This window comes from Pseudophryne corroboree, chromosome 5 (genome assembly GCF_028390025.1).
Source record: "Pseudophryne corroboree isolate aPseCor3 chromosome 5, aPseCor3.hap2, whole genome shotgun sequence".
Taxonomy (NCBI): domain Eukaryota; kingdom Metazoa; phylum Chordata; class Amphibia; order Anura; family Myobatrachidae; genus Pseudophryne; species Pseudophryne corroboree.
In genome coordinates, this window is record NC_086448.1 from 97,052,129 (window position 1) to 97,065,397 (window position 13,269).

A 13,269-nucleotide genomic window follows, 5' to 3' on the forward strand; every position below is an offset into this window, starting at 1 on the left:
TTACTAGACTTGCGCCCCCTGTGGGATTTCCTGTGCCATTACAGCCACATATTGTCCCTGCTGTTAATCCGCCATGGGCAGATAATCTAATCGGGCCATTACTTCCTCACAATTCACACATATTTCGGATACTTCATCTGATGAAGATGACGCATATACTGACCCTTCAGACACTGATGCAGATGCTTCTGATGGGGAATCTATGACACAAGTGGATGTTCCTGACCTCTTGGAGGCTATCAGGTTGATTCTTCAAATTGATGATGACAAAGAACCTCCAGCTACCTCTAAGAAACCAGATAAATTCAAGCGTCAGAAGGTTACTAAATTAGTTTTACCTCATTCTGACCACTTAGTTGATATACGTCAGGAATCCTGGGAATACCAAGGAAAGAAATTCTCCCTGTCTAAGAAGATGCTGGCTCGTTACCCCCTCGCTGCAGAGTTAAGTAAAAATTGGGAAACACTGCCGCCATTGGATTCACAAGTCGCGTGTCTGGTGGTGTCATCTGCTCTGCCTGTCACTACCGTCACCTCGCTGAAAGAACCGACAGATAAGCGTGTGGAGGGTTGCTTGAAGTAAATTTACACCCTTGCAGGAGCTGTGCATCGGCCCACTATTGCGGCTTCTGGGGCTGCAAAAGCTATTGAAGCCTGGGTTCAGGAAGTTGAAGCGGAGCTACCGTCTGATTTTCCTGATAATGCTAGACAGTGTCTTTCGTATATTATTACAGCCTCTCATTATATTCAGGAGGCGACATCTGATGCAGGTGTCCTGGCGGCCAAAGCGTCTACTACGTCCATTCTGGCTCACAGGATACTCTGGTTGCGGTCCTGGTCTGTTGATCTGGACTATAAAAAGACCTTGGAGGGAATCCCTTTTAAGGGAAACATACTGTTTGGGGAAGATCTCAATAAGATTATTGCTTACTTAGCATCCGCTAAGACTGCATGTCTGCCTAGTACTTCTCCTTCTTCTCCGTAGGCTAAGAGTACTTCCTTTCGTTCCTTTTGACCTCCAGGTAAAGCAAAGGGTCAGGCGTACCCGAAACAGGCTCGCACTTCCAAATCCGCTAAGCCCAAACTGTTATGCACACCAGTGCCTGCAGGAATGTACTGGTGTTTGAACTGTTATGCAAAACAAATGGACTCACAGACAAACTGGGGAATATGACATAACGTACACAGAAGGTGATAGGGTAACAAAATACACACAAAGTGAACAGAGAAGCCCAGAGGCTAAGGAACTGGGTATCTCCCTTGTATTAGAACTGCTCAGATGTAAAAAGCAAGATGTTGTGTTTTAATACGTAGAGAACCCGAAATGCTGTTGCTAAGGGCAACAGCAAAACCCTAAAGGGTTACCAACGGGTGTGGCAGTAAACTCCTTGGTCAGAGATGGAATGATAGACACAAGGAGAGTCCCCACAATCCTGATTCTCACTTGCAGTGCACAGGTTTTAGCTTACTGCCACTAAACTGACCCCTGACACCTAGCACAGTGAGACAGGATTAGACAGGCAAGTCTTAGAATACAGCCGCAAACTTGCTAAGTTCACAGAGTAGTAACAGAACCCCAGCAAGCTAAACGACTGACTCCAGTCTTACTGCTAGGTCTGGATTGGCAGAGTGTAATACCAAATCCCCAGGCCTATTTGCAGTAAGCAACAAACAAATACAAAGCTACACAGTACTGGCTAACTTTCATGAACTGACTAACCAACAAAGATTCAGCAGCATCTGCTTACCCTGAAAAGAGGCCTTATAAAGCAGGTGCTGTCCACGCCCCACTCAGACCTCACAGACTGTGAGCACAAAAACCAGCACCGGATCCCCTGCCGTGCACAGAGCCTATAACCACTGCACAGCAAAAGACCCGAACCGGAGTATCAGCTGCGCTCAGGTTACTCCACTAGCACTTGTCTCCCGGTTGCCATGACGACGTGGCAGCACAGGGCAGGAGACCCTAACAGTACCCCCCCTCTGACGAGGGGTCAAAGAACCCCTACCACCGGGTTTATCGGGGAACTGCGAGAAGAAAGAGCGTATCAGTCTGGGGGCATGAAGATCACAACTGCGCACCCACGACCGCTCCTCCGGGCCATACCCCTTCCAGTGCACCAAAAATGACAGCCGACCCCGAACCACCTTGGAGTCAAGAATCCTTTCAACAGCAAACTCCCTCTGGCCACGTATCAGAAGAGGGGAAGGTCTTCCACTGGAAGAAGGATTACTAATCGCCCGTTTTAAAAGGGAACAATGAAATGTTTTATTGATACCCAAAGAACGGGGCAGATCTAACTGAAATGCCACCGGATTGATAACCCTGGTGATCTTATAAGGGCCGATGAACCGGGGCCCTAACTTATGAGATGGCTGTCTCAACTTCAAATTCTTGGTAGACAACCAGACGAAGTCTCCTAATTTGAAGCTGCAGGGTCTTTTCCGCTTATCAAAAACCCTTTTGGTCACTAATGACACAGACACAAGGGCTTTCTTCACTTTCCGCCAAATACCTCTAAGGACCGAAACCACAGAGGAACCACCAGGCGTGGAGTCCAGGGGGTCAAAAGAATTGGCCTTAGGATGATGCCCATACACACAAAGGAAGGGAGAGATCCCTGTAGCAGAGTGAGCCGCGTTGTTATAGGCAAACTCCGCCATGGACAGATGAGCAACCCAGTCAGTCTGACACTTGGAGACATAACACCCGAGGAACTGCTCCAAAGACTGGTTCACCCTTTCAGTCTGCCCATTAGACTGCGGATGGTAGCCTGACGACAAGCTGACAGAAATCTGGAGATCGGAACAAAATGCCCTCCAGAATTTGGCCACAAACTGGGATCCGCGGTCAGAGACCACATCAAGTGGCAACCCGTGGAGACGCACAACATGCAGCATAAATAATTCAGACAGGCGTCTGGCTGATGGCAGCCCAACCAGTGGAACGAAGTGCGCCATCTTCGAAAACCTGTCAACGACAACCCAGATGGCTGTCATCCCCGAGGATTTGGGCAAGTCCACCACAAAATCCATTGAAATGTGGGTCCATGGCTTAGATGGGATAGAGAGTGGATGTAATGGGCCAACAGGAACCCCTCTAGGAGTCTTATTTCGGGCACAGATGTCACATGCCCGAACCCACTGATCCACATCCTTAGCCACCGAGGGCCACCACACCGCCCTAGATAGCAACTCCCGAGTTCTGGCAATACCCGGGTGACCTGCCGACTTCTTGGCATGGAATTCCAGGAACACTCGCTGTCTTAACCTAGGAGGCACAAACAAAAGACCTACCGGAAGGTCTGGAGGAGCCTGCTCCTGTGCTCTAAGGACTAATGATAAGAGGTCCTGGGTAATGCCCACTTTAATACATGATGGGGAAACAATGGGCAACGGCTCCTCGGTGGTCTCCTGGATTGGAGCAAAACTCCGCGAGAGCGCATCAGCCTTGATGTTTTTTGACCCAGGGCGATATGTTATCAAAAAATTAAAGCGAGCAAAAAACAAAGCCCATCGTGCCTGCCTGGCATTGAGACGCTTCGCTGACTCTAAATATGCCAGATTCTTATGGTCAGTGAGAATTGAGACCACAAACTTAGCCCCCTCAAGCCAGTGTCTCCACTCCTCGAGTGCATCCTTAATAGCCAACAATTCCCGGTTACCCACGTCATAATTCATCTCGGCAGGCGAAAATTTACGGGAAAAGTAAGCACAGGGATGAAGGCGATTATCAGACACTCCCATCTGAGAAAGCACTGCCCCAATACCCATCTCAGAGGCATCCACCTCCACCACAAAAGGACGCTCTGGATCTGGGTGTCGCAGCACCTTGGCCGAAACAAATGCCCTTTTGAGACGGGCAAAAGCCGCTTTAGCATCACAAGACCAGTGAGCAACATCTGCCCCTTTCTTAGTGAGTGCCACCAAGGGCGCCACTATAGACGAAAATCCAGCGATAAATCGTCTATAAAAATTCGCAAAGCCCAGGAAACGCTGAAGCGCCTTCAAACTAGTGGGCTGCACCCAATCCAGGACTGCCTGTACCTTGGAACCCTCCATTTGGAAACCTTCTGGGGAGATAATATATCCTAGAAATGCGATTTGCTGAACTTCAAATTCGCACTTCTCCAGCTTCGCCCCAAGCCGGTGGTCTCTGAGTTTCTGGAGGACTAAGCGTACATGCTTCCGATGTTCCTCCAGGGAATGGGAGAAGATTAGGATGTCATCTAAGTATACAACTAAGAATCTATCCAAATATTCCCTGAGCACATCATTCATGAAATCCTGGAAGACTGCCGGGGCATTACAGAGCCCAAAAGGCATCACCAAATATTCATAATGCCCTGAGTGGGTATTAAAGGCAGTCTTCCATTCATCCCCCTCTCTTATTCGGATTAGATTGTACGCACCGCGTAGGTCAATCTTAGAAAAAATGGTGGCAGTACGAAGCTGGTCAAACAAGACCGAAATGAGAGGCAGTGGGTATGAGTTTTTAATCGTGATACGGTTCAATTCCCTGAAGTCGATGCAGGGTCGCAACGAACCGTCCTTTTTACCCACGAAGAAGAACCCCGACCCAACTGGAGACTGTGAAGGTCTGATAAATCCCTTAGCCAAGTTCTCCTGAATGTACTCTGCCATAGCCTGAGTCTCAGGACGTGACAGGGAGCACAACCTGCTCTTGGGAAGCTTAGCATTTGGCAACAAATCAATGGCACAGTCATAGGGGCGATGGGGAGGTAGTACCTCTGCAACTTTTTTGGAGAACACGTCCGCAAAATCTGCATAACACCCTGGCAATCCTGGCAAACTTAGCTGCGAGAGCCTGACTGGAAGGCTCAAGCAACTCCTGAAACAATCAGTACCCCAACTAAGAATCTCCCCAGAGACCCAGTCAAATTGAGGATTGTGGGCCCTTAACCAGGGTAACCCCAACACCAATGGGGCAAAAGTACAGACAGTCACATAAAAGGACAATTTTTCAGAGTGTGTGGCTCCAATAAACAAAGAAATCTGGCTAGTGCAAGAGGTAATTTTACCTTGGGATAATGGTTCCCCGTTTAACCCACAAATCTCAATTTCCGATGCCAAGGGTACTAAGGGAACAGAGTGTTTCAGGGCGAATTGGCGGTCCATAAAAACCCCGTCGGCCCCACTGTCCACAAAGGCCTCAGTCTTGACAGTTTGACCGAGGATCTTCAAGGTCACCGGAATGATAAAAGTCTTCTTGGGAAATTCTGACTTCTGGCCTGACAGGATATTTCCCATCACCCTCAGGCCCTGAAGTTTTCCGGCTTTTCTGGGCATGATACTACCACATGACCTTTATTCTCACAGTACAAACACAACCCCTGCTGTCTCCTCCGCATCTTCTCACGCGAGGAGAGGCGGGTAGCCCCAATCTGCATAGGCTCCTCAGAAAATTCCTCAGAGTCTGCGGTTCCCTTGGGAAGGAAGGAAATCTCAGTCTCCCTTTCAAGCCTACGCTCTCTCAGCCGTCTATCCACCCGGATGGATAACTGCATGAGCTGATCCAAGCTATCAGGCAAGGGATATTGTACCAGTTGGTCCTTTATCTGGTTAGAAAGACCTCTTCGGTACTGGTGTCTCAGGGCTGGGTCATTCCACTGGGTATCATGGGCCAACCTCCGAAACTCCGTACAGTAAACCTCAACTGGCCTTCGCCCTTGCTTAAGGATCGAAATCTGAGCCTCGGCTGAGGCCGTCTTGTCAGGGTCATCATACACCATGCCCAGTGCCGTAAAAAAAACATCAACACTTTTAAGCGACGGACAGTCAGGCTGCAACCCATATGCCCAGACCTGTGGGTCTCCTTGTAGCAAGGAAATCACTATGCCCACCCGCTGAATCTCTGACCCAGAAGACTGAGGCCTAAGCCGGAAGTATAGCTTGCAGCTCTCCTTGAAACAAAAGAACTGCGAGCGATCTCCAGAAAAACGATCCGGGAGATTTACTTTCGGCTCCTTAACCCCTGCAGGTGCTGCTGCTGCGGGAGCTCCGCCAGCAGCCTGGGAGGTGTGCATTTTAATGGACAAATCATTAAATTGTCGAGTCAGGACCTGCACCTGATCGACCACCTGTTGCAACGTATTTTGAGGGGTATGCTCCATATTCCCACAAAATTTCAACAGGAGTATTGGGCTGCTGAATATGTTATGCACACCAGTGCCTGCAGAAATGTACTGGTGTTTGAACTGTTATGCAAAACAAATGGACTCACAGACAAACTGGGGAATATGACATAACGTACACAGAAGGTGATAGGGTAACAAAATACACACAAAGTGAACAGAGAAGCCCAGAGGCTAAGGAACTGGGTATCTCCCTTGTATTAGAACTGCTCAGATGTAAAAAGCAAGATGTTGTGTTTTAATACGTAGAGAACCCGAAATGCTGTTGCTAAGGGCAACAGCAAAACCCTAAAGGGTTACCAACGGGTGTGGCAGTAAACTCCTTGGTCAGAGATGGAATGATAGACACAAGGAGAGTCCCCACAATCCTGATTCTCACTTGCAGTGCACAGGTTTTAGCTTACTGCCACTAAACTGACCCCTGACACCTAGCACAGTGAGACAGGATTAGACAGGCAAGTCTTAGAATACAGCCGCAAACTTGCTAAGTTCACAGAGTAGTAACAGAACCCCAGCAAGCTAAACGACTGACTCCAGTCTTACTGCTAGGTCTGGATTGGCAGAGTGTAATACCAAATCCCCAGGCCTATTTGCAGTAAGCAACAAACAAATACAAATACAAAGCTACACAGTACTGGCTAACTTTCATGAACTGACTAACCAACAAAGATTCAGCAGCATCTGCTTACTCTGAAAAGAGGCCTTATAAAGCAGGTGCTGTCCACGCCCCACTCAGACCTCACAGACTGTGAGCACAAAAACCAGCACCGGATCCCCTGCCGTGCACAGAGCCTATAACCACTGCACAGCAAAAGACCCGAACCGGAGTATCAGCTGCGCTCAGGTTACTCCACTAGCACTTGTCTCCCGGTTGCCATGACGACGTGGCAGCACAGGGCAGGAGACCCTAACACAAACCTTTATGTGCCTGCTTCCAAAACAGACACGCCTGGTGTATGACGGGACGGGCCTCTCCCTGGGGATTCCCAGGGTGGGAGGCCAACTTCTACGGTTTGCCCAGGTATGGGTACAGACCACTTCGGACACTTGGGTAAGGAAGTCGTCTCTCACGGATACGCCTTCTCTTTCAAGAAACGTCCTCCTCGCTTTGCTTGACGAACATTCCCTCGGATCTGGTAAAGGCAAAAACGCTACATTTGGTGGTACAATCCCTCCTGGACACAGGAGTGATAGTGCCGGTGCCTCTGTCCCAGAGAGGTAGGGGGTATTATTCAACGCTGTTCGTAGTCCCTAAACTGAATGGGTCTTCCGGGACATTCTCAACCTCAAGTCTTTGAACAAATTTGTGAAAGTTTCCAAATTCCGTATGGAAACTCTTCGCTCTGTTGTTCTGGCTTTGGAGCCCAAGGACTATATGGTAGCCCTGGACATACAGGATGCTTACCTGCATATACCTATTGCAGTGTCGCATCAGCAATACCTGTGGTTTGCTATTGGCAACCTACATTTTCAATTCCAGGCCTTACCTTTTGGTCTGACCATGGCTCCAAGAATTTTCACCAAGGTCATGGCGGTCATGACGGCTCTGCTCCACCGTCAGGGTATCAGGATCCTGCCGTATCTGGATGACTTGTTGATCCTGATGAAATCTCCAGAGATCTCCTTCGTCATCTGGAACTGACGGTCCAATTCCTGCAAGCCCAAGGGTGGCTTATCAACTGAAAGAAATCTTCACTGGTCCCTGCTCAGAGCATGGTGCACCTGGGAGCACTATTGGAAACCCACAACCAGCGGTTGATTTTGTCTCCAGAAGAGGTACTGAAACTTCAGGACAAGATAAGATGCTTCCTATCCCGCCCACGTATGTCGATACACTCGACGATGCAAGTACTAGGCCTCATGGTGTCGGCTTTCGACATGGTAGCATACGCTCAATTTCACTCCCGCCCGCTACAGGGGTTAATCTTTTCCAAATGGGACGGCCTGCCTCACCGGATTAGGACTCGCATGATCTCTTTGACTGCCTGTCACTGACCAGGTGGCTACAGGACCAGCAATTGAGCAGGGGTCGTCCCTTCTGGATCTCCAACTGAGTCCTTTAACTGCGGATGCCAGTCTGCAGGGTTGGGGCGCGGTGTTGGAGCAACACTCTCTTTAGGGTCGGTTGACCAGGGAGGAATCTCTCATTCTGGAATTGCGGGCAGTGTTCAATGCGTTGACACTAGCTCTGCCTTTGGTACAGAACAGGCCTGTTCAAGCACAGTCAGACAATGCCACCACGGTGGCGTACAGAAATCATCACTTCAATAGGCGGAACGCCATCTGCCAGCCATATCGGCAGTGTTCTTTCCGGGAGACCTCAACTGGTAAGAGGACTTCCTCAGTCATCAGGACGTACACGTCGTAGAGTGGAGCCTTCATCCGGAAGTCTTTCAACTCCTAGTGGACAAGTGGGGCCTACCAGATGTAGAACTGATTGTGTCTCGACACAATCACAAGGTTCCGGTTTCGGAGCGAGGACAAGGGATCCTCAAGCAGCGTTCGTGGACGCACTGGCAATTCCATGGAACTTTCGGCTGCCGTACGTGTTCCCTTCGGTGTCACTTCTGCCCAGGGTAATACGGAAGTTCAAGCAAGAAGGAGGAATACTATTTATAATCGCTCCAGCGTGGCCCAGATGGCATTGGTTCTCAGACCTGCAGGGTCTCGAGATAGAGCATCCTCTCCTACTTCCGCAGCGTCCAGACCTCCTCGTTCAGGGCCCTTGTGTCTACCAGGATTTGACCCGGCTTGCTTTGACAGCGTGGCTCTTGAAGCTTCAGTACTGCGGGCCAAAGGTTTTTCTGAGGCGGTCATTCAGACTATGTTGAAGGCCCATAAACCGTCTTCTGCTCGGATTTATCATAGGGTCTGGTATTCTTACTTCGCCTGGTGTGCGTCTAACAATTATGATGCATACACGTTCAGTACGGCCAAACTTTTGGCTTTTCTGCAACAGGGCCTGGACTTAGGCCTTCGTCTGGCCTCCCTCAAGGTTCATATCTCTGCCTTGTTGATATGGTTTCAGAGAAAAATTGCGATCCACAAAGAAGAAAAAATGGAAAGTGTAACTTATCCTGCGCTCGTCTTTTTCAAGTTCTCGTCAAGTTCATCAGAAAGTTAAGTATTAAAAAATTCTTTATCAACAATCCAAAACCACCAGAAGAAAGAGTAGATGGAACCCCATTTAGACCCAAATCCATTTTTAATCCATCCCATATGCGGGGTAATTTCCTAGAAACATTTTTGAAGTTGGTGTCAGACGATATTAAGGGCTTTGATAAACATCTACCCAAAAAGAATCTGACATATAAAGAACGGGAGGCCTTAAAAAGATTAAAGGAAAATGAAGATTTGATAATTAAACCCTCAGATAAAGGGGGGGGTATCGTCATCATGTCAAGGGAAGATTACGATGCAGAAGTCCTAAGGCAATTAGACGATAGACAAACTTATAAGAAATTACGCTCTGACCCTACAAAGGGTATAACAGATAAACTGGAAGTACTCTTGAGAAAGTATAGTGATTTGGGCCTCCTAGTAGAAAGAGAAGTGAATTTCCTTTTTAATAAAGAACCCACAATTCCGGTGCTGTATATACTGCCCAAGGTTCACAAAGATCCTTGTAAACCGCCGGGCAGGCCAATTGTATCCGGGATGGGATCTATAACGTCAAACTTATCAGAATACATTGACTTTTATCTGCAACCATTAGTGGCTAAATATCCCTCACATCTAAAAGATACAAGGGACTTCCTACAAACTTTAGATGGTATTAAGTGGGAAGATGGTTTTATAATGGTGGCAGCGGACGTAAGGTCGCTGTACACCATTATAGACCATAAAGATGGCCAAAAAGCACTTTCCACAGCCCTCAACCATAGCACTTTAGATCAAAACTTACAAGATTTTATTAAAGATGGGGTGCAATTTATTTTAGAAAATAACTATTTTTCTTTTAATAACACATTCTATGTACAACAGGTTGGCACAGCGATGGGCACCAGGTTCGCCCCAAGTTATGCGAATATCTTTATGGGGCAGTGGGAGGACGAAAAAATCTGGAACCACTGTCCCCATGGGGCGAGCCTGGTGTCCTGGAAAAGGTACATAGACGATGTGTTTTTTATTTGGAAGGGGGGAGCTGATAGTCTGGAAGAATTTTTTAATTATCTTAATACTAACGATATGAATATTTTTTTCACGTTTGATATTAATGAACAAACAATCAATTTTCTAGATGTAACGGTTTTCATAGAAGAAAATATGTTAAATACAAAAATTTTTATCAAACCAACCGATTCAGGGGCATACATCAAGTCCACCAGTTGTCATCATCCTAATTGGTTGGAGACAATACCAGAAAGTCAATTCAAACGACTTAGAAGAAATTGTACCAACGATAAAATTTATAAGGAACAGGCGGAAACACTAAGTAAAAAATTTGAAGCATCGGGTTACAATAATGATAGGATTGTTACCGCAAAAAATAAGGTAGCTGAAATAAACAGAAAAGATTTATTGAAATCAAGTTTCCAAGATGACAACAGAAAAAGTATTAATTATGAATGGGCGTTCATCACTTCTTTTAGCAGTCAACATAAGAGATTGGAGGGGTCAATAAAGAGACACTGGAAAATTTTACAGAAAGACCCGTTAATAGGGGACCTGCTTCCTCCAAAACCAAAATGCATATATAGAAGAGCGCCCAACATTAAAAATAAATTAGTAAAGAGTGCACACCCCCCAAAAAAAATGATGACCACCATAAAATCAAAAGGTTTTTTTCGTTGTGGGTTGTGTTTAGGATGCAAGGGGATACGTGGGAATGGGAGTAAAATCACGGAGGTTACTATCAATGGAACCAGGGCTGCAATCACAGACTTCATGACATGTAACAGCAAAAATGTAGTTTATGGCATGGAATGTGCATGTGGACTCTGGTACATTGGACGAACCTCTCGCCCCTTAAAAGTCAGAATAGGAGAGCATCTCCGCAATATCAAAAAGGGTTTAATTACCCATGCACTCTCAGAGCATTTTAGAACTTGCCATCAAGGTAATACCAACGCCATAAGACAATTCTGTGGTATTAAACATGTTAAAGGCAACTGGAGAAGAAATGATATTGCAACCCAGCTGGCCCAATCAGAAATGCAAACCATTTATGAATTGCGCACTTTAAAACCAGAAGGTTTAAATAGCGACTTTGAGATAAAATGGTTTCTTTAAAGGGGGAGAGAGGGCAGCATGCGTTTTACATTCATTCCGATATGCTAGATCTATATATTTATTGATTTTTAAAAAGTGTTTCAATGCTTTTAAGATTGTTTACTATTCATAATAGATGACATCACCGGAAGTGACGCCGCGGCACGGGTGATCGAGCAAATAAGATCAAAATGGTTTTTCCAACAAATAGGAGTTTTTACCACATGTGGACTTTCAGGAATGATAGAGCTACACGAGATTTAGAGGACACATAAACCTTTGAATGTTACTGTTATCCGGAAGCACCACAGGAAGTGACCGTCACTATGGAGACAACAAAACAAAAAGACGACACGGAAGTATCAGTTCCTATGGAAACCAAATACACGCCACATGGTGCCGAAGGAGGAAACAGCCGGGGATACAAAGAAACGTCACCTACCGCAAAGGACCATGGGACACGATAGGATCAACTGTGTATAGGGTCCAGGTGAGTAGGTGACGTTTTCATTGGTTATCAGACAATTTAAATATTAGGACGGAGGCAGCAGCATGACAAACTATACACCTTGAAAAAGACTCCTGTTTGGAGTAGAAACGCGTCGGTGGAAACGCACAGGAGCCGTGGAACGACACACGGGAGGACTTACCATTTGGTTCCAGTCATACGAGGAGTGAGGGGATTTCCGGGATCCTCCAAAACAAAAACCCGCATGCTGGTTTAGAACTGTTTTGACAGTTCTTTAAACATTGGTAATTATCCACCTATGATGTTTGCCCATGGGATTTCTGTGCAATATATTTTCAGTCAATCATTGCTGCTATGATCATGTATTTGAAATTTTAAAGTGTGATATATGAATTTTAATGTATTAAATTGTGCTTCACTATTATACATTTTCCTTCAATTTTTATGTTTCAACAAATCTACATTTGAGTATTTGACCATTACCAATGAAAAAGACGAGCGCAGGATAAGTTACACTTTCCATTTTTTCTTCTTTGTGGTATTTATGGTGAAGGGAGTAGGATCCTTCAGGAAAGTGTGTCTCTTCCAGCAGCTAGACTGCGCACTATCTGTTTCCCTTAAATTGTCTTTACTGCATACTTTGTTTTCCTTCATAAGGGTTTCGGTTGCTGCTGCAGTATGTTTAAGATTAGAGAAAATCGTAAAAATACATTTAATTATGTTTTCAGAGAGGATGGAGAAGTGGTCACTCTGGTGGACGAGAGTCTGGAGAGTGCCATGAAAAAGTTAGAGAAAGTCCTTTTAAAAGAAAATAGGATTTGGTGGGAGATGGTGACTCTGGAAAAGTACCTCTCCCACAAAATCATACCAAAGGGACTACGTATAGAAAAAACCCCATCCTTTTCCACACAAAATGAGGACTTCAAACGAGAGTGGGAGAAAATTTTAGACACTTGCGCTTTGGAGTTAATTAACCTCATTGTGTTAGACAGAAAGCAGGAATTGGTCAAACTAGAAACAGAGATAGAAAGTTTTAAGCTACTTATTCATCCTTTTGTAGGTCTGGCAGAATATAAAGATCTGGAAAAAAGGATTGAAATTAATTTAAAGAAAAATGAAAAAATCATTATTGACCGTAAAGTAAGGAAATTTAACAGAGACAAAAAGTTAGAATCTGACTCCACTCCTCATAACAATGAGACAGAGGAGGAAGAGGAGGAAGAAGAGGTAGGAGAAGAATCACTCAGTGAGAGTGATTTTTCTCCAAATAAAGTCAATTCACCACCTAAACAGGATATTTGGGAACATGGGAATATACGGAATAGAAATAGAGGCCCAAAAGAGGGACAGGATAAACTATATCGAGATCGTTTGATATCAAATAATTATACTGATCCACAGTTGAAACCTCTGCAACAGAGGAGATATCAAAGA

The 13,269-nt window shown here is 45.9% G+C and overlaps 1 protein-coding gene across 2 annotated transcripts in view; it reads left to right on the forward strand.

Moving 5' to 3' along the window:
* LOC134927268 (ATP-dependent translocase ABCB1-like) overlaps positions 1-13,269 on the forward strand; it is a 406,228-nt gene that overhangs the window by 272,715 nt on the left and 120,244 nt on the right. Inside the window, exon 18 of one of the 2 annotated variants that reach the window (XM_063921481.1) lies at positions 11,503-12,259. The exons of the other annotated variant lie outside the window; for it this stretch is intronic. Within the exon in view, the coding sequence (XP_063777551.1) occupies positions 11,503-11,538 (36 nt within the window). The 3' untranslated portion in view covers positions 11,539-12,259. Of the gene's footprint in view, positions 1-11,502; positions 12,260-13,269 lie in introns of those variants that run through there. 2 annotated transcript variants of the gene reach the window in all.